The sequence below is a fragment of the Larimichthys crocea genome, chromosome XV, assembly GCF_000972845.2.
Source record: "Larimichthys crocea isolate SSNF chromosome XV, L_crocea_2.0, whole genome shotgun sequence".
NCBI lineage: Eukaryota > Metazoa > Chordata > Actinopteri > Sciaenidae > Larimichthys > Larimichthys crocea.
Window position 1 is genome coordinate 19,137,415 of NC_040025.1, and position 21,778 is coordinate 19,159,192.

Here is a 21,778-nt window from a genome sequence, read left to right on the forward strand (position 1 = left end):
AGAGAAGTCATTTTTAAAAAAGACCTTGTATTTTGAAGACAAGAAGTGCTTACAAAGGTATTTCTCTTTTCAGTGAAGACATCAACGGTCTCATTCAGATTGACATACTGTATGTACAGTTAATATCAAATTCATCCCCAAATACCACCTGCCCCAGACTGCACAGTCTTTACACAGTCCAAGTGACACATTATTCATCAGTTAAGAAAAGGTGAAGCTGGTCACATGCACAACTTCCTCCCACTACACGGATTCACGCCGTCTTGTCAAAGGAGTCCATGAAATAGTACAAAAAAAAAAAACAACACTGACTGACAAGATTGTTTTTCCCCCCTCCGCTCTCACCCCGAGAGTCAGAGGCTCCACAAAAGTCTTCTTCACACCAGCCAGCTTCCACGTGGCGACATTCAGCAGTCTCCAGGACACACTGCCGCAAACATTACCGTCATCTCCTCTCCCACACCCGCTCCCCTCATACTCGTGATATGATAGTCAAAGGGTGCTGGAAGAATGTTTAAAGACGCGCCGAAGACAAAAAAGGCTCCAGGCTTCTTCGGACTGTCACCGCTGAGCAGCTTCTAGCAGCTTCAGAAAATTTCCACGCTCAGCATTTCTTCACAGAAGAAAACTCCCTGTTTTCATGGTCGGTGGAACCTGGAGAGACAAAACATGCAGTGAGACGGTGTAAAAGGAGCAGAGGGTGCCTTTGTCATCATGTGATCATATGATTGGGGGTTATTAATCAGCTCCGTGGAGCTATTTTTAGCACAGCCAGTAAATGCGGTGAGGGGGCTGAACACGTACTCGCATCCCATGGTCCCTCTGGGTCACTGTTACAACTCACAACAAGGACCCCTGCTTTCCAGACAAGCTTAGCCAAGGACACCTTGGCATTTTATCATTTCTCTCTGCTCAGCAGCACGAGCTCTCCAGAGGACAGCATCCTTACAGTACACCCCCACCCTTTTTAAAGCACTCCCATCTATCTTTAGCTCCTCTGTGTTCTCTGGATGAGCAAGGAGAGCTAAATATAGACCACGGCTGGCCAGAATAGAAAACATGCAATCCCAAACACATACACACAGACATATGCTTGTGAATACTGACCTCGTTAGGTGTTTGCTTGAGGCGTGCACTTCCATCTCGGTGCTTTTAAATTCGTTCAGCTCTTTTCGGATTGCAGCCTGTGGGGGAGAGGAAAAAAAAACAAGCATTAGTGCATCCCTAAGTACTTCCCGAGCCATTGGGGTGCTGCAACCTTTGAACGCTAAAAGTGACAGCAGGAGGAAGAGAGAATATAATCAGCCTAAAAATAAAAAAATAAACTAAAGGGAACAGGGGGATTTGGTGAGATAAGCTGATGACAGCAACGTGATGCATCATGCTCGGTGAGCAATAGGTCATAGAATTTTGGGGGATTTTGTTATCAGTCTGACCTAAATATTGAACTCATTTTAGGTGATAAGTGCTGACGTGTGTGGCTGGTATATGAAAAGGTTTCTTCACTGTCACACAGCATTTGTCCATACAAACACACATACCTTGTCTGCTGCTGAGAGCCGAGTCCAGGGTTTGTCTGCTCTCCTGTCATAGTCCTGAGCTTTGGCAACCTCCACGTAGTCACTGAAGCGGATCAGAATCTTTCTGTCTCGTAGTTCATCTACTGTGGGTCGCTGGTTGAGCTGGAACACACAAGAAGATGGACAGACATTCAATTTGATGTTACTGCCGTGCAGTGTGAATGAGTCAGAGTCTGCCATGTGCTGTGTGTTTGTTAGTTTTGGTGTTAGTCTCATGTAAATACCTGGGAAAATACTCAATCACACAATATTGTACCTTTCTGTTTAGCCGCTGTTTGATCTCCCTCCTCTCCTCTTGCTCTGTCTGGTCGTTTCTCTCTGGGGGGGGAAAAAAAGAAGATAGCCAAATTTTAAAAAATCATATTATACAGGCATATTTAAAAAAATAAATACATAAAAAACAATAACTGAAAATATAAATAATTAGGGAGCATCTTCAAACAGTAATGTAATACATTTGTGAACATATATAAGCCTGAGCAGGTTTATCCTGCTTTAAATCTCTGTACAAATTCACTTCCCACCAGCTTTCACAGTGAAGAGAAGGAAAGTGCACTCATGCGTCCTTTTGCTCCTGAATAATGAACCACACTGGACAATCCGTGCTATTATTGTTATTATTATAAGTGTTGTTTGTTTTCTTTTTTTACACATATATGGAGCTACAATATAGAATTGAGGTAGTTTGGAAACATGATTGAACTTACGTTTCAAGATGTTCCGACTCTCCAGCTCCTCCACATTCGGTCTCTGGCTCAGCCTCCTGCGGAGAAACACCAAAACCACGTTTTGAACCATTTTTGACTCCAGCTGTCTGTCCCCTGTCCTCTTTATCCTCTTTAAACCGGCTGTAGTTTCTTCACTGTGCGCGTTCTCGAGAGGAATCCCCTATGTCTCCATCTCGCATCCAAACCGCGGCTGTGCTGCTTGGGCAGAGGCGCTCCCCACATCTGGAATAACCGATGAAGAGCCAAATTCTCTCTCTGTTTTGAGAATTCTCCACCAAAATTTATTTCCCGTTTTCGAGATGCTGCATCTCAGGTGCAGCTGACGTGTTGCGATCAGCAGCTCAGGCACTCCTCTCTACTATCCGCCTCAGACTACAGGCGCTTTTCAACTGGGTCGTGATGAGCTGCTGGGGTGCGACTCCCCTTGTTTCCCTGGTTACTGCATGCATAATTTGTAGTGGGAGGAGCTTGATGGGCTCCCACTCACGGCATCCCCAACCTCCTCCTGATGTGCACTGGGCTACTGGCACAGTCATTCTACCCACGTTGCACCAGCTCATTTTATTTTTAGTCACGTATAACACAGTTGTTGTTTTTTAAGGGAGGAAAATAACTCTTTCATTTCAAACAGGGGATAAAATATTCAAATACCAAAGCTTATCTTACGTTTAATACAATTCCAATATGCTCTTTATTTGTTGACTAAGTTTAAACATTCATATCACACTTTGTACATTTATTTCAAGCTGTCTCTTCACCATCAAAGCGTCCTAAAGGTCTTTTAGAATCTAATGTATTCCCGGAGTGCTGTGTGCGTGTGAACTATTCATACTTTGTCTAAATTATAAATGTGAGCTGCACAACAGGACTCGGCTCCAGACAGCATGTGGCACACCCCACTGCACACCTCCAGAGGTTGAAAGGACAGAGAGGGCAGAATGCCACCACACAGCAGGACTCTCTTTATCCCCTTTACCCCAAGATAATATTGGACACTTTATAGTTCTGTCCTGTAAAGGATCAAAGTTAGGTCACGACACCCACAAAGCAGGCGGACCAATGTGGGTACCCACTGGGTAGATGGGCATTTAGGTGTGGGACTAAAAACCACAACTGATACCGCCATTTAAATAGAAATAAGTACCAGTACTGGACTGAGTGTCATGTAATGAATCCGTGTCTTCGATTTGTTCTCTACATCTCTTCTACATCAGTGAAGCAACATTGGCTGAGGAAAGAAAGCTGGCTGCACAGAAGCTAAATCACACTTGTACATATCTGTACACTAATGAAGCCAGCTCACAATCTGTGTTAATTAACACATGCATGACTACATCCAGCAACAGCATGAGGAATAATTCAACAGTTTGACTCCTCTTCTGAGAAACATAAAAATAGTTGGAAGTTGTCAGAACACTTTCATCCATTTTCAATTTTTGCATCTTCTTTCTCTGTCTTGGATAAAATAAAATAAAAAGTGGAACCCTTTAGTAGTTTTGAATCAAATCAGACATGTTTCATGCCACTACTGTCAAATCTGATGAGGTGTGGAACAGCCCAACACGACCACTCCTTGTCTTCACGACTCTCTGCAAAACAAACCAAGAGACAAAGTGTTCCACAGCTCTTACAGTATTACACTTTAAACAGATGAAACTGAAAATCACTTCCAAAGCCCCAGTGAATACGACCATCTACCGTATTATTGACCTGGTCGCTGAGTTGCTTAGCAACAACACTTGGTATCTTTGAGAGAAAAGAGTCCTCCCACAGAAATTCTCAATTCTCCCTAGCAACACACTAATGGAGATTTCACCATTACACACAGCGCTGTATGTGCTTTGAGAGTCTGTGGCTATTTTTAGAAACAGACCCCCGTCTCTTTTTTTCACCGTCTTTGTCCGCAAGCTGAATAAAGCAGAGATCACTGTCAATATTAAACGCTATTTCAATAAGAAAGTCAGAGTCACTTCTTTGTGAGCCAGATGAGTCACATATTACTCTGTGCCACTCGCAGGAGATAGAAGATGCTTTTTTTAAATACAAGTATAATATATTACTATGAGACTACACATTGGCTTTTTGTGCCAGTTTCTCACCCACTGCTCTCTACATCCGGGTTTAATTGCTGAAATAGAGAGTTTGAGAGGTATCCCCCGAATATCATGATGACGCATTAACGCCTGTTGGCAAAAAGGTTTCCATTTGCTACTCAGGATGTTCTGAGAGTTAGAATAGGAAGTGTAACCATGCCAGCCAACGGAAGAATGAAAAATTATAACAAAAGAAAAAAAACTAGGAGTGGGTGGCAGAGGCTTCCAGTCTTTTATATCAGCTGCCAACTGCACAAGAAGACAAAATTGGCCATTCAAAGCTTTCTTCCTTTTTCAAATACAGTAGCGGACCCCCTTCTGTCCCCCCCTCCCCATATTATTTCTGCTGATATAACTCCCCGACAGCACATTTGTGGAAAAGAGGGGAGTGCATGGGGAGATGCATTATTGAACAGTGTCAGCAGCTAAGATTAGAAACAGCAGAGTGTGGCTGCAGAACAAGTGCCAGGCGGGGAGTCTATCTAAAGATAGAAAGGTCATCTATCACTGACACAATGGACAGACAAGGTGTCACTATCCACCATAAGTCCTGATGGCATTTTATGCCTGATCGGCAGCATATGTAACAGTAGGTTTTCATTTTCAGGTTCAGATTGAATCTATAGTGGGAGTCACTCGGAGAAATCCAGAGGAGTGTGTGATGGATTGTTTTGTCATTCACTATGAATTCTCAGGGGGAATGAGCCGCCCCCCATCCCCTTTCTTCACCATTCTGAGCTATATTTAGCCAGGATTTCTTCCTAAAATGGTGCAGCTTGACTTCAATTTATTCATATACTGCACTGTTGGATGAAAAGGCTTTTTTTTCTTGCCAAGTGTAGGTGAAGGAATAATATTTAAATAACTTATTTAGAGCCTTGGGCTTTTACAGATTATAGCTGTGATAATACCTCAGAACAAATCAAAACAGCAAACTGGAACAGCTGTCTTTTTATGAAGCCTTCTACATTTTACACAGTCTCTAAAATCATGGAGCAAGGCAAAGGTAATTTTCCAGCAGCGTCAGCATGAAGCACACATAAAGCTGAGCTCATTAGTCTGTCCTTGTAGAGACATTTAAACAGATATAAATCAAAACAGAGTAAATCGGTTGAACCCAGTGCTAGTGCAGAACTAGGTTTTTATATAACAAGCAGCTTTTCTCGCCTCTGTGCTACAAGTGGAACGCTCCATCCTCACCTTTACATAAGCTGTTTGCTCGTGAACCTCTGAACACCTTTTCTCAAGTAACAATAAAGATGTGTTCTTCCAGTTAATCTAAGAATAGATCAGGGAGGCAGTATTCTTAGTTGTCTCACAGACAGACGATAGATCTTGTTTTCGAGAAAGTGTGGGTGGTGCTCTGTGCTCGGTCGTGTTATTGCACAGCAAGTTATGTAACTCTGTGGTGTGCCCCGGTTTGATACTCTGGTGTTAAAATACCCGGGTCTTGTGACACATTCACACACGAGACCGCTTATGTCAGTCTCTGGACACTACGTTTCTCAGTTGTATTAGAAAATCCAGGTTTATTAACGTCCTGACAGAGGAACACAGATGCATCTGTCTGTACTTGTTGCACTACAGAAACCTAGATTGTTCTTTTGAAAGCATCCACAAGTTTCCTCATCACGTGTGTTTTTTTGTGCCAAATGATTTCTGGGGCATGAATAGATATACCATTTCTCCACATTAGGGAATCTTCTCAGTGGTAGTTAAAATGATTAAGTGCTGTGCTGGAATATAATAGAGACGCTTCACAGCCTTGAGTAAAAAGTATTATACGGAGACAGTCTCCTCTGAGCAGTAGCAGATTACACAACATAAATCAAGTCTGTGCAAAACAACAACATAATCCGCTTAGATCTGATTTTTTATCTCACCTCCTCTTACTGTAGGGTGTTATGTCACTGAAGCAATTAAGCATATAGGTTTACCCAGCCAAAATCAATTGTCCAAAGCTGTCATGGGTGCAGGTTTCCATTGTTGCAACAAGATTACCACAGAAACCACTAACTAACTGCAGAGTCATATTAAGGGATTGTAGCTAAAAAGGTATACAGTGTGATTAAAACATTCCATGTCTATCACAAGACGAAATACATTTTAAAACCTGGTGTTCAACAATGATCATGGAAAGGTTTAATTAATTAATCAACAAATACATCACTAACATGGCAGAGACACAGATAGAAATGTAGTGAAGATTTCATTTCTTACTTGGCAAGTTTCATTTCGATCTGCTGGCGAATTTCCTGTCGTTCCTGGTCGCTTCTTGCTGGGAAGATATTCCTGTCCTCCAACTCCTGCTTGCTGGGCCTGTTTCGTAGTTTGACAGCAAGCAACTCCTTCCTTAGCCTGCGAGGAAGTGTACCTGCAAGCACGCATTATCACACAGGAAATTCTAACTTATTATCATCCAATGTACAATCAAAATATATACTTAAAATCATAGTGTTAATGAATGAAGCCTTCCAGTCCTTCATTGATACCAAATGTCAATGACCACTTCACCCTCATTTTTGCTCTCTACTGCAGCTAATTGGATTTGAAATGAAACAATGACTCTGAGGGTAAAAAGCCAACTCTCAACTTTAAGGGTGTTTGTGAGTGTTCAGAGTGTGGCGGCTCTGGCTGTCCTACTACCATCAGCTCACAGCTAATCCAAAAATGGGCAAAGACATGGAGCGTGGGTGCAGCTGAGAAAAGCTGAATGAAGCCGTCTGTGACAACACCCACCTGCCACTCAGAGTGACCAAGAAGAGAAGAGTTAAATCTGGGGCACCTGGACTTGGTTGAATATCTGCTTCTTCTGAAGAAGAAGCCTCTTGGATGAGAGCTGAAACGTCTTCAAAGATCTACAGCCAAGTCCAGTTGCCTCAGATTGAACTCTTCTCAAAGAAAGATGAACTGGACGACTGAGAATGACTTCAGGCTGTAAACATGTTAACTTCTGCTGTGGAGTTGTGCATTTTAATATGGGGCTTATGGAAACTGACTTGCTTTTGCAGCCAACCCTTAAGTGGCTGCAGTTTTTGGCACTTGTGCATTAATTTCACAGTCTCAGAGGATGCCGCTTGGTCACTATGATCAACACTTTTCACATTACACATACTTATTTGACCCATTATTAATATAAAGGATATAAGGATAGGAGTACTGGTCTCTAGGGTTCAAAGTAAACTATAATTAACATGCTGGCAGTGACAGTTAATTTCTAGACCATGCAATAAGTAGTACATTTCCTACAATGCTTTCCCAGTACAGATGTAAACACATTCAATAAATGTCAATGCTTTGTATCACGCATTGTAATTTATACTTGTAAGCTCTTCAACCTACCAGAGATGACGGATTCATTCCAGCCGTCTAAGTCGTTGGGGAGGCCTGAGGTGTTGGAGAAGCACTGGTCCAGCCGCACATTCTCCTTATTCTCCTCCGCCTCCTTCTTTGGCCAGTCGGACCCTCCACCTCCCACACAGCCGCCCCCCAAAAATGATGTGTGTTGATTTTCGGAGCTGCAGGAGCGAGAGAGCCGTCCGTCAGAACACCACAGGCGCGGGGGTGAGCCCTGCTCACACCCTTCGTGGACACTGAGGGGACACAGAGAGATGGAAAAATTAATGTTGATAGCAGTGGGAGGAGTTTGGAATAACATCTGGAATTTAAATATAGAAGCTTTAAAGGCTGTCACTCTATAAAGCAACACTTAATGTATTGTAACTATTGGGAGATTCCTGAGCAAGCTTCAAAATTAATAAAATCCTTTCATCAAAGCCAGCATGATCTTTAACACCAGTAAGACAACAAACAAAGCAACATATTTGCTTTCACAGTCCCAGTATGTCGGCGTGAGGAAGCTTTTATAAACAGATGTGTGGAGTCAACCTGAGGACTTACCTCTCCTGTCTGTTCTTGGAAGCGAAGGCTCTCTGCAGTTCCTCCATAATGCAGCTAGGGGGCATGGGAGGGTGCATCATATTGCCTAAATGTGGGGACCCTGAGGAGTTGGCCAGGGGCCCTCGTAGCGGTATGGTCATTGAAGACATACTTTCTGTGGCCCTGGGTGGAGGCTCCTTGGGGAGGTAGGAGTTGGGCAAGTGAGTGGGGAGTGATACAGGGCCTGAATCTGAAAGAGAGGCGTGAGCAGATAAACATTGGTGGATAATTAACAGAATCTCTCTTTTTTTCATATTCAGTCATCTGGGCTAGAGTTTATCTTAAAACACTGAGCTGAAGTTTGGGAAATAGATTTATATTTGCACTTAAGGGAATTCAGACTCTCCAGTACACTTGACTTGCACAGCTGTTTAATATGAGAGGGAATTTGAACATCTGGAGGAAAAATATGAGCACAGGAAAAACTCCACAAGTTTTCTTGCAAAGAAATTAGAGAGCAAACTTTGCCATCTGCAGTGTATCTACAGTGTGTGTGTTCCATTAAATCGCTAGAGATTGTGGAGCTACCTTGGTAGTTACACATGCGTGTGTGAGTTCGTTCTGCTTTCAAACAAGGTATCAGTATGAAATTTAGGATTTGTCTAACTACAGAACTAAAAGAATAAATGACTTGTCGTAGAAACATGCTGAGCTACCATGAAACACCACAGCAGTTTCAATACATCTCTGCATATAGGCTCATAAATTCTCTGGAACTCTACATGGAGGGATAAACACTATTCTAAACACTCTAAAAGATACTACCTCATCTAAATATTCAGCATCAGTGGAAAGTAACTAAGTACATTGGTACTTGTACTTTGCTTGAGTGCCACTTCATATTTTTAATCCACAATGTTTCAGAAAATATTGTACTGTTTACTTTCTAGTTATTTCAGATTAAGATGTGACATTGAAAAACATGATAACTTTGTTAAACAGATCACATTGTAAATCATTACAGTAGTGTTTCCCAACTTTTTAGAATATAACAGTATCTTGTAGATGGGGCTGCCTATTATGTTTCAGATGTCTATGAGATGGTGGCAGCAACTATACCTTTCTCCTCTAAACTTCTCATTTCATTTAAATTATAGTTTGAGACCCAACGTGGTAAAAATAGAAAATATTTCACATAAAAAGCAAATATTAGAGAAGTGTCTATAAAGGGAACACAGTGTTATGAAACAGAACTTTGTTGTTTATTTCCTCTCCCATTAATCATCTCACAAATCAGATTTATTTCAGCAATCTCCAGATTTGAAACTACTTAAGTGTATAGTTAAAGCAGCAGTAACAATAAAATGTTGGTCATTCATTGAGCAGTATCAACAACAATAATAATATATAAAAATGTATTAGTCACAGGGGTGAACACGCTTACCTGAAGTACATATCGCTCATATTTAGTTTTATTACTGTATAGAGAGGTGTGTTATTTTTCTCCATTCATTTATTCATTTTTTTCTTCATTTTTCAACCATCTCTAGTCCAAAGTGAGCAAAAACAGGTTTTACACAGCCGCATTTACTGTACATGTGATACAAGTGATCTTTCCTCTTCTCAGCACTCACCATCTCCAGTACTCAGCTGGGACAAAAGTTTTGGAGGTACTTGTGGTGGGGAAGTTCCTGGAGGAATCTCCTCCTCTGGTCTGTCTTCCATCTGCTCTCCCACATCCTGCAGCCCCTCAGGTAAATCCCCGGCAGGATGCACCTCCTCGCCTCCGTCCTCCTCCGGTAGTGGTACGTTCTCTTCCACCCGTTCACAGTCCTGGAGAGGGGCAGCTACTGGAGGACACAAAAAATTGAAAACAAAGCAAAAGTTTTTGCAGTACAAAATACAAATATAAAGCCAGTATGGAAACGATGACAGCTGTTTGGAACAGCTTGTAGAAGACTGTTTTGAAGATCAGGGCAGTTCAACACAGTCAGCTAACTCATAACTGAGTGGTTCTGCTGATGTCCAACCATACTGAAATGTACTGTATCATACTGGTTTTCTACATGCAAATATACATATTGTAGACCTCTTATAGCGGATGACACTGGAAGCAAATAACGTTATTACATTGTCTTTGCTGCCCCCTAATGGTTATTCATGTCTAGAGGATCGAATCAACCTTACTTCTCAGTTTCATCTGTTCCATAGCTTTGTGGTTAGTGTGAAAAATGTACACAATTCTTTTTTCTTTTTTTTTGTCAACCTTTGATGAAAAAAAAATCATTCAGTTTGGTTTCAAGCATTTTATCAAATTAATCACAGCAATCTTATACCGTCTCATATTGATCTACTATAAAGCTGAGGAAAAGACACCCAGCCACTTTACAAATCAATTTTTCCCTCATCTGTTACTTTTGTGGCTCCATAACGTCCATTGATTAGTTGCCTCTGTGTACGATGAGGGATTGTCCTACCTGGAGGGGGATGCTCTTCCTCAGGACCAAGGTATTCCACACTGCTAACTGTGAGGTTTGGGTGCAAAGGTCCCCCGAATCCTCCAAGCAGGACTGCACCATCTGAGCAGCAGCCCTGGGTGGGAGAGCTTGGGTCGTGGCATAGAAGACCGCTGGATAATGCTACATCTGCGAGAGGATAAGAGGTGGAGAAGGTTATGTAGCTGCCAGGATTTCGGTGTTGTAGATATACAAATGTTATCTCTTTCTTTCTTCATTTCTACTACTGATGAATTGAGGTGACAGGTTACAATTAAAAGTCATTTTGAGACTTTTCCTTGATTCCTGGTGGAGCAGGTGTATATGTGAGTAGAGTTAGAGCAGCTAGTGGAGGGATGCACTGAGAAACACTGCAACAGACCTCTGATGTGAATAACTGTCCCCATTTCCCTAAGTGACTTTTACTCTTTATGTCACCTTGATTCAATGGCACTCTCCATTACAGCAAGAGTATCACATTTAGCCTTGTGTTCAGCAAATATAGTGCTAGACATTCTGTAGCATCTTGCTATGCTCACTTTTAACACAAGTGACTGAGCAAAAAGTCAATATTACTGTTGCAGTGAAAATGAGTGCATCATGTTATCATAATGATAATCAGATGTCCAAATTAATGTTTGGAAAGAAACTGAAATTAAAGATTAAGAAATTGAGTTTTGTTTAACAGCATTCTCTCTCATGTGTTACTGTTACATTTGAATCACAGAGCGACATTTTCCAAGAAAAAAAAAAAAAATACTAGGCAATGTTTGAGAAACCCCAGAAGGTCTTTTTACAAAGTGCTTCCTGCTTTTCTGACAGTATTTCCAGAATCCTCAAAGACTTATTTCCACCATCTGGCTGAAACGATATCCTGTCTGCTGCACAATGAAATTTGTGTTTTAAATCTGTTTCCCAAGTGTCTCCTAATACAAACAAAGACGGTAGCCAGAAATGACATGTCTTTGCTCCGTTTTTTTTGCTATCACTTAAATTTGTCTGTGTTAGATTTTCAAACTGAATAGCATTCAAATTTTTCTTGTGTTTTACAAAAAGAACAAACAGAATATTCTTCTTCTGAGGATTGTGGACAATCTTCAGTTTTTTTTTGTTGGTTTTTTTGGGAAATGGTGTTCAGCTCTCTGACTCAGATGTGATGATAATAGAGAAACAGACTGTCTGAGAAACCATTTCAGCAGCACGGAAATTAAAAAACAGTGCTAAATCAGCAAGCACTGTTTATTGTTTATCAAATAAAATTGTGTGCTGCACATCTCAGTGGCTTCAACAAAGTAAAGATGTATAAAACTCTCTGGTGTCATTATAAATTGATGAGGACTGACTTAATATAAACAAACACTTTTTCACCCACATCCTCTTGTTATCTTGTCCTAACCTAATTCATTTGAATGTGTGTGCATCTGTTAGTGAACTTGAATGTCCCTTTACCATCCCTTGACCCTCCGTCCACCCACCAATCCTGCATTGTACCTGTGGAGCTCTGCTTGAGCTTCTCATTTTTCTTTTTCCTCCACTTCCAGGGCTTGAAGATGCGCCCCAGGGTGGCCAGCTTGCTGTTACGTCGGATGGGTGGAGTGTGGACCCCAGTCACCAGGCAACCGGTCCTAAGCACCCTCTGCTGGTCCACCAACTCTACTACAGCGACAGAGGAAATGGTAAAAGAAGCCCAGAGAAGGGTCGAGAGTTGTTACAGCAGGATGAAATGGGTTAAGGATAGAGTGGGTGGGTGGGGGGTGGCAGGCAAGTGTGTGTTGCAGTATGGAGGTGAGGAGGGAGGGAAGAAGAAAAAAAAAAACACCAAACGTGCAAAAGTAGGTGAGAGGAAAAAGAATGAGGGAGAGAGAGAAACCAGAGCACAATTAGTATGCTCACCTTACTGAATAAACCATGATGGACTCCAAGTGCTGTGAACAGATTGAATTAGAAAGACTAATTTGATTCAGGCACACTCCCTCACGGCTGTTATTTCCCTGCGAATCCCCTCCCACCGAGCCATACGTCATGTATCAAAATAAATAACTCTTACAATCCAAATTTGGAGGGAACATAAGAGCACACAGACACAGACAGACTACAAACGATGCATTTCCCCGGAGAACAACAGGTGTGCCAGCCCTTGCTGCTTTCCCAGAAACAGCATTAGACCTGGCTGCCTGGTGAAACAAGGACGATTGTTTCATTGTGTAAGCCTTCCTTTTTTTATTTTTTTTATCTTATACTGCTCCTCTGCTACATGTATGTGTTCTCTGTCCAAGCTCCCACAGGACGCATCTCTGAAGGGATCAGTGTTTTTAGGAAGTGCAAATACCTCTGCAAGATGTTCCATAATGCCACAAAACAGACAAAACATGGTTAGCATGCAGTGTATTTTTCTTTTTCCATCCCAAAAAGCCACAACGATTTGGGTGTGTTCATGTCCTCTTAGGTGCAGGGAATATTTGAACCACATGTGCTCATGTGCTTATGTTCTACATGCAGACAGAGTGATTTGTTCTGGATCACACTGAATGCCCACAAAGTGCATGCTGATCTTCCAGGGGTCGACGTAAAATAATAAAAATTCACACAGAAATGCACTTAACGCTCATGAAGTGAGTAAGTGAGCTGATTTTGCGAATGAAAGGGTTAACAATAAAATTGATTTAAATCAAACAAACAATTAATGTGAAACAATGAATGTGAAAAAAAAGATTTAGAACAGATTTAGCTGCATATAATTAAATTAAACAGTAGGCAGCAATCTATGACGAGTGCAGATTAGTTTAATTAACTATAATAATAAATGAGCTGTCACATCCACTGTGCTGCCATCCCTGCACAGTCTTTTTTTCCTCTGTAAAATAAAGTTGTATTTCAATGAATAATGGCTGTGACTCATATCAGGCACATGTATCAGGGTCTACAGATACATTGCTGCTGGGTTGCCCACATGTGCTCACACATGGCACCAAGAAAGAGGAAACGCACAATAAATTCCACGTATTTAAGAGCTACATACGTCAGTGTGACACAAACGCAGTGACATGTGCCTTCAGGAGGCTGATATCTTTGTTCAAATATTCAGCTGAGGAGGAGGCAAGGATTTGTGATGGGGGAGGATAGGGAGAGAAGGGGAGGGTGTTGGGGAGAGTGGCTTAGGGTGTGATATGGAGTACAGTGATGGAGGAGGGATGATACAGCTGACTCCCTTTCATGCTTTTTATGCAGCCCCTTGCTACTTCCCTGAAACACATGGGTATGGAGTAGAAAGAGGATGGTGGTAGTGATTAGGGGAGGAGAGGAGAGAAGAACAGAAGAGGAGAGGAGGAGGAAACAAGGGAAGGAGATGAAAAGGGAGAGAAGAAACAAGGACAGGGAGAGGAAAGAAAATGAAGGATGATAGCAGAAAGGAAAAGTGAAAGAGAAGCAGGAAAGAAGAGCAGGGAGAGAAGAGGAAAGAGAGGGTAATGGCAAGAACAAAGTGGAAGGGAGAAAGAAGGTGATGAGAGGAAAGCAAAAAGAACAAAAAGGATAAAAGGAAAAGTAACTGCAAGACAGAAACCAAAGGGAGTAGTAAAGGAGGATAGATGAGATGAAAGCAGGTCATTTCCAGCTTGGTGTTTGACCGTAAAAAGTTCCAGGAAACAGGTCAGTTAACCAAGCACACCCGTCTCACCATGTCATAATCACTTCTGTCACACATGCAGCGTGGCAGACGTGGCGTCACACGCAGAATCCAGGTCAAGCTTGAAGGAAACGCACCCAGTCGCGCAGAGAAGAAGAAGAAGAAGGGGAAAAAAAGCTTAAGAGAAGGAGAGGGGGAGTAGGAGGGGTAGCAGCGTTGTGTTTGTGTGTGTGTGCGTGTGTGTGTGTGTGGAGAGAGCGGGGGAAAAGGAGGTGGGGTCAGGCCCGCTGCTGTTGCCATGGCGACCACATCCAGATGCTGCCGCAGCAGTGGTAGCCAGCGGGAGGAGCGAGCCAGTCTGTAGCTTAGAGGAGAGGAGGAGAGCAGAGGAGCCTCCTACACAGACACTGCCTGCCACATCTAAAGCCAGTGGCAGCACCCAGTGCATTGTGGGTAGGAGGGTGAAGCCACATGGAGGACGAGAGCTGTCTGCATTTTGAAAGAGGGGAAGGAGATGGGAGGGGGGAGGAGGAGGAGAGAAGGGGGATTCCAGGGAGAAGAGGCGAGAAGGAGAGATGGGAGGGGGCTGTTGCTATACGGAAGAGCTTGCAGGAGAATCTGGGCTCGTCCAATCATGGTGCAGCTATTTATAATGCATATCAAGTAACTCTTCATTTTTCATAGAAGGGTGGTTGTTCAGAGAAAAATGACAGGAGTCTGGGCAGAGCACAGGAATTAAGTGAAAACACATGCATGTGCATGGAGATTATAAGGATGTATCAAAATGTGTGTCAGATAAGCATGAATGGACTACATGCACCATGTGGCCACGATGTGTGATTCTAATTAATATGCTAATGCTAAATAGGATTTATTAAATCCATGTGTCATGCTGATGCAGTGGACCAATTGTCTGTTTGCTGTACGCTCACAGTCCTCTCCAACACAAGTCTGCACACACTGTAATTCCAATCAGGTGATGCTGGCACGGCTTTACACAAGATAAAAGATTAAACTCCAAACAGAAAGCATAATATAATACATATAATACCTCAGGAATGCAGGCGAATGTAACCTTTGAATGCTGCACTCTATACTGCATTAGTGCAGAACAGAAGAAATGATTTAGCACTGGAATAAAGTGGGCAATATGATAATGTGACTTGGCAAGAAAACTACAACAGAGAGTCTAAGTGTGCCACCAGGGACCACACCCCACTTAACCAGCTTGTCAGCACATTTGGGAACACAAGATCTCTCTCCCCACATGTGCACAATGAGCACATCCCCCTCTCCAAGTGTCTAAGGTGAGCTAACCAACAGGATGAAGTGTGAATGTGATAGGTAACTTTTTTAAAAAAGTGCTTTGTCAGTGATGAAGTGCCAATTTTTCTGCTCCATTGCGACACCACAAAAGCAAAGAATGTGACTGAGAAATGAATACAACTGAATCTGTCTGTGACCTTTTCAGATTTTACAATGAATGGGATTCACTCTGAGGGGTAGGATAATATCAACGGCATAGTTTCAGCAATGAGGTTGTATGAGGCAAAGCATTGCTGAATCACCTAGTAGACTGATCTAATAACTAGGTTTGTGTTTTTAAAGCTCTCTCTCTCTCTCAGTAGTATTAAAAGACATCTCCGGTATTAATCTAGTAGTCCACTGGGACTTGTGTTTTTGCACCATTCGCCTGCATTACAGGTACAACATTTAAGCAGGTGTTTAAACCTCCTAAACACAATTAGCCCCTCAGATATCTGGAAAAAAAGTTGAAAAGGTCTGTCAAGTGAGTGTCAAGTGTCCTTCACGTTACAGTACATTTACAACTGTAGAGATTACAGTACAGTTTTATTGTTATTGATCTGATGGCTCAGACAGACAATGTTAAGAAATTCTCCTAATCGGTTAATTATTACAGTACACTGCCGATAGGTTTTGTACATTCATGGTCCCCAGAATCAAGTGGTCAAGTCATTAGTATAACCGTTAATTACTTTGTGATGCTTTGACGATTCTTCTAGAGCCACCACAGCTAAAGTTTTCTCTAATTTCAACATCTACCTAATGGATTGGCAAAGTTTTTGTATAGACATTCATGGTTCCCAGAGGATGCCTTCTAATGATTTTGGTGATCCCCTGACTTCCTCTAGCGCCGCCAAAAAATGTTTTCCTTTTTTGAGGAACACTGTTGGATGGATTTCCATCATTTGGTTCAGACATTCATGCCCCCCTCAGGATGAACTATAATAAGTTTGGTGATCATTTTCTTTTAGCACCATTATGAGGCCTTTATTAGTCCAATGCTAAAATGCATAAGCACCGTGCTATGCTAACCCCAATGCAACCTTTCCTGTTAAATAAATTGATAAAGAACTTCCATCATCTCTGCAGGCCCCATCGAGCCTCAGCTCCTCGCTCCAGTCACCCTGCTCCTTTCACCCAGGCAACTGACAATGTGCCCTTGAATGGACCACCTCCTTACCCACTGCCACGCCAGCTAACCTCCTCATTTTACCCCCCTGGCTTTACAACTGTGCTGCCATCTGTCTGTAGCCTTGCTGCCTCGGGGGCCCGGCCACAGTCAGGGCACACAGCTAATGACTCGCAGGGAGAGAATGAGGAGCAGAAGGGCTAAACAATGTAAAATTAAAAGAGATCAAGAATGGTTGTGGTCAAGTATAGAGTAATTTATTAGAGGAAAAGCAGAGAGAATAATGAACCCCGTCACAAAGAACAAAGTCTTCCAAACAATGACATTAATAATACCTGAAAGCTTTGTCTCATAAAGATTTCTTTCTTCTATGAGATTCTTTTTTCACTCTTCTAAACCTTGTCCCAGGAAATCCCCCTTAGCACAAATTTGCATATCCAATCACCAATACTCATCCCATTGAACTGTGTTTCAACAATACATAAATAGTCCAATTACTAATGAGCAAAAGACCTTTTATCCCTTCAGGACAGTCTTATTATAAAATTCATATTGAACAGTTCTTCTATTCATTAAGCAGAGGACCATAACCACCACTGAGGACATTGAGGTCATGTCCTTGTTTCTCTGTTACCCCTGTTACTTGTTCATTTCCATCTTCCATACCACAATGCACTTCATTAAAAGGGGAAAGAATAATCTGTTTTTTAAAGGAAAATTAAAGTACATAGTCATAATAATCATTTTACAGCCGACCCTTAATTACATTATTAACATTAAAGGGAAAACAGCACATTGTATATCCTACTGAGCGGTCCATATTAACCCTAAACAAACCAAAACTAGTGGTGCTAAATGTGTGAAGATGACTTGTACTAACAGTTTGTTGTGTACTGTAACTTATTTGAGAACAATTTCTGGGGAAACAGGATAAGGCAACATGAGTCTACAAAGGTCAAGCACCAGATCATCAAAGTGATTACAGCCCAAGTGTGAAACTCCAGTGTGTGGGCTACTGGCATCAAGAGAGTGAAATGATGTCAGTGAGGCCAGCAACCAATAGGAAATGCCTGAGGCCCTTGTTTGTTACCATATGTTGGTGTTGCGCATGAGGACTAGTGGGTGGCTTCATGTGTAAGCCTTTGCTGCAGCATCAAAAGAGAGAACTAAGAATCTAGTTCATTCTTTCTGATGAAAAGCTGTTTCTCTTTTTTCACTCGCCAGCTTCGATTTTCACTTGGTGAGAGATGTTGGGAGGAAGGTTTTTTTCTGACAATGTTAGATGTTATGTTGCATAATGTAATATTCTTAAACAATAAAATAATAATAATAATAATAATAAGTGAGTAATGATTTAAACACTGAGGTTAGTTTACTTACAGTAGTTTTATTCAGTCGGTGTATTTTGTGGCTATAGAACATTTGTCAAGTCTGAAAAAAATAATATGATGCCATCAGGGTTAATGGTTTCAGCTTGGAGACATCAAACTTTTATTGGAAAGGCTTTGTTACAAACTGGGGGCATGGCATTTAAGAGTGCTTTTGGAGCTTGACTCATACTTGGGACTAATAGTCAGGACCTTCTGTTTCACAGTTGACCATCCTTTGTTAAAGTTATGTCTCTCATCATTTTGTTGACAGACATAACTCATAACTCACATCTGTTTGTGACTATTTAAAGACCCTTAAAACTTTCTTTTAAATTATGTTTTTCCTAACAATATTCATGATTAAATAAGCATTCAAAGTTTAAATCGGACAGATTTCATTAAAATATTGGAAAGATTCAAACCAGTGCAAGGAGTACAGACACAAACACACAAATACAGAAATCTGTAGAGTTAAGACTTATTAAAAATGTATGTTAAATTAACTCTAACAGGACTGAATAAAAGTTTAAGTTCAGGTTAGTTCAGCACTGGTTGTTGGCCTGGACAGTAATTGACCATTAATGTTAAAAATGGGTACCACTGCTTATACACCACTGCACACAATTCCTCAACACACACACACACACACACACAAATGTACACACACATGACACATTTACACACAGACACACCTCTGCGTTTCCACCAAAAAAAGATAGGCTATCTTTGACCAACTGTGAAAGCCTCACTGCAGCAATCACATCCACCCAGTGGGCCGAAAATGTTGCTGCTAAAAGTGCTTTTCCTGTCACCCACACAATAGGGCGAGCCTCCCAACAACAACCACCAGAAGAGGAAGAAGGCGCTGACTAGGCTACGTTCCCGTTAGAAATCTCTTCTTATTGCATCGAAAAGCTCCCTCCAATCAGGTAATGAAAGAATTCAAATTCACCCTTCGTACCTTGGGATGTTCCTGCAGTCTATCACATTGACACATCAAAGTGCAAGATTAATATTGACTCATTCAGCTCCTTTTATACCTTTTAAAAGTGCTGCTTGCAAAGAATTAGCCTCTTCACAGGGACGGTTTAATTATAAAATTACACTTTTAGATCTTGCTGTCTACAACGTTTTCAGGCTGGCTTGTGTTTACAAAGACTTTCCCGCCAACAAAAAGGTCACAGCTTCAATCCTGAAACAGCCAATATGTCCATCAACAGTTTTAAAAGTGTCCTTGAACAATATCCTGCACTCCCACTGACTCAGTCTTTTTCAATCCCTTGAGATAATAGCAAATGTAAGCCGTCATAGCTTCCTGGCAGCAGCTAGTAGTAGCTCTCTCTCTTCCCATCACCATTACCATCACCATCTGTAAACATACATGTCTCATTAATGCATGTCACTAACTAAACTTTTTATTTATTTATTTATCATGGCTGCTGCTGTGGTCCTGCATGACGTCCACTACATATATTATTACTGTCATTATTGCTACCATATCTCCATCACAGTTTATAGTTAGTTTATGATTTGCTGCCGCTGTGCATCTCTGTCTCTCTATCTCTTTCACAGGTTCCACTGCTACTGTAATCATTTTATCATTCATTGTGATTCATTGTCATTTTGTCAGTTATTGTAATTTTACAATATGTTTGTGTTGATTTGTTCTGTACACGTGACATCTATTGCACGTATGTCCGTCCTGGGAGAGGGACCCGTCCTCTGTGGCTCTTCCTGAGGTTTCTTTCACCTTTTTTCACTGTTAAAAGGGTTTTTTGTGGGCAAGTTTTTCCTCACTCGAACCGAGGGTCTAAGGACAGAGGGTGTCACTCCCTGTACAGATTGTAAAGCCCTCCGAGGCAAATGTACTATGTGACTTTGAGCTATACAAAATTTGATTTGATTTGATTTGATTTAGTACTCTCAAAGTTTATGCACAGGTGAGTTATCTGCAGGTCTTCAATGGGGCGTGGGTGTTTTCAGTCGAAGAGGCTAGTTATAGACTCCAGTATCAGGAGTCAGGTGGGTGAGCAATGGTGTGTAATTTGTTCCTTTTATTTCTGCTGATTTAGGTCAGTGCCTGAAACATTTGGCAAATTAAGGGAGAGCATAGGAGAGTAAATATTCACTGAACCCATATATGCAACTACATGAGTGCTTTTTTATGTCTAGACGTGATACAGAAGCCGACTGCTCAGTTCCATTGGGCTCCCATCGCTCTGCAGGGAGGAAAGCACATCATGGTCTCCAGGCAGGAAAAGACAATGGGAGCTGCACAGAGGAACAGCACAAACCATCACTATTAGCACTGTAATCTCCAAACAGGTTCCCTCTGCAAGGATGGAGCTAACATTTGGATTCCCTCAAGTGTACAGCAATGCGATCGTGGGACGGTTTGAGCCTATTAAAAACAACTTGATGTAACTGCACGAGCAGCAGCTGGAACTAGAACAGGGAGCCATAGTGTACAGTAGTGTGTGCAAAGCTGCTACTCCTCAGGGGAAACACAAAAGAGTAAAAATAGCATGACATTTTTCACCATGTTACTATCCGAAAAGCTTTTTTTATCGCATGTGTTGGACCTCAGATATATCACGCCTGGGTCAGGATGAACAGTGGCTCCTTTTGTGACGCAAGACAGTACAGACACGTGTCAGTGCTTAAAAAGGCCAGACGTTTCATGCATGGTCGTATTTGTCATTATAACCATGTAATCACCATGTCAATAGCCGTTTCATGCATATCATGGAAGACATATTGAGGACACGGGGTCAAACAAATGCTGCCTGCTGAATCTATTCACACCAGAGGTAGAAAATGGGATGTGTGTTAAAATGATACTCGTAGTAGTTAGAAATTTAAAGATTCCTGCTTGACTTTAGGCTGGATTTCATAAAGTAACATTAAGTAAAAAGCTCAATCAAAAACACCAACAAGTAGATCCAGATTAATATGACGAGCTAGATTCTGTGACGTTTGTCTGACTTGATGTGAAGAGAACAAAATGTTGCCATTTTGTAAATTGTTTTGGTCGGACTAGAGCGAAAATAGGTCACTCCTAAATTGTTTTGGTCTGAGTAGAGCGAAAATAAGTCACTCCTACTCCTCAGTGATATCCGTTGTGAGCTGTCTGAGACTGATGGAAGACAGAAAAACTGTCTACAAAAGATTTTGCCCACTTACACAAACACATTTGTGTGAATTGTGTGACCACACAAGCTTGCTTGCAGTCGCTCAGTGCCAGAGGGATGCTGCCGTGGTGAAAAAGACATTATCTGGTTGTCGAACAGGTTTGGACCATATGATGAATCAGTGTTGATGAAGAAGCTGCTAGAAGCCACTCACTCATCAATAATGACCACAGAGTCTGTATTACAGGCTTGGCCACAGCAGTTTTAATGGGATTGGATTGGGGCTTTTGGATTACATGGATGTATGGGATGATTAAATTAAATGGAATTTGTGCCTAGATTTGCACGGTATGCTTTCCTCATTAATGTGTCATTGGTGCAAAAGAGAGGGAAAAAAGCACTGGTTGAGCCGTAGTATCGGTGATCCAGGACAAATTCATCAG

The 21,778-nt window shown here is 41.6% G+C and overlaps 1 protein-coding gene across 2 annotated transcripts in view; it reads right to left on the reverse strand.

Annotated features, from left to right (window-relative positions):
* Positions 1-32: 32 nt before the first annotated feature.
* phactr3a (phosphatase and actin regulator 3a) overlaps positions 33-21,778 on the reverse strand; it is a 30,909-nt gene continuing 9,163 nt past the window's right edge. Inside the window, exons 2-12 of one of the 2 annotated variants that reach the window (XM_019274665.2) lie at positions 12,267-12,431; positions 10,758-10,925; positions 9,915-10,127; positions 8,302-8,530; positions 7,744-7,994; positions 6,622-6,775; positions 2,288-2,343; positions 1,837-1,898; positions 1,542-1,682; positions 1,108-1,184; positions 33-654 (exon numbers count right to left, since the gene is read on the reverse strand). In XM_019274665.2, the coding sequence (XP_019130210.1) occupies positions 639-654; positions 1,108-1,184; positions 1,542-1,682; positions 1,837-1,898; positions 2,288-2,343; positions 6,622-6,775; positions 7,744-7,994; positions 8,302-8,530; positions 9,915-10,127; positions 10,758-10,925; positions 12,267-12,431 (1,532 nt within the window). In that variant the 3' untranslated portion in view covers positions 33-638. Of the gene's footprint in view, positions 655-1,107; positions 1,185-1,541; positions 1,683-1,836; positions 1,899-2,287; positions 2,344-6,621; positions 6,776-7,743; positions 7,995-8,301; positions 8,531-9,914; positions 10,131-10,757; positions 10,926-12,266; positions 12,432-21,778 lie in introns of both variants that reach the window. The other variant, XM_019274664.2, reaches the window with a different exon arrangement.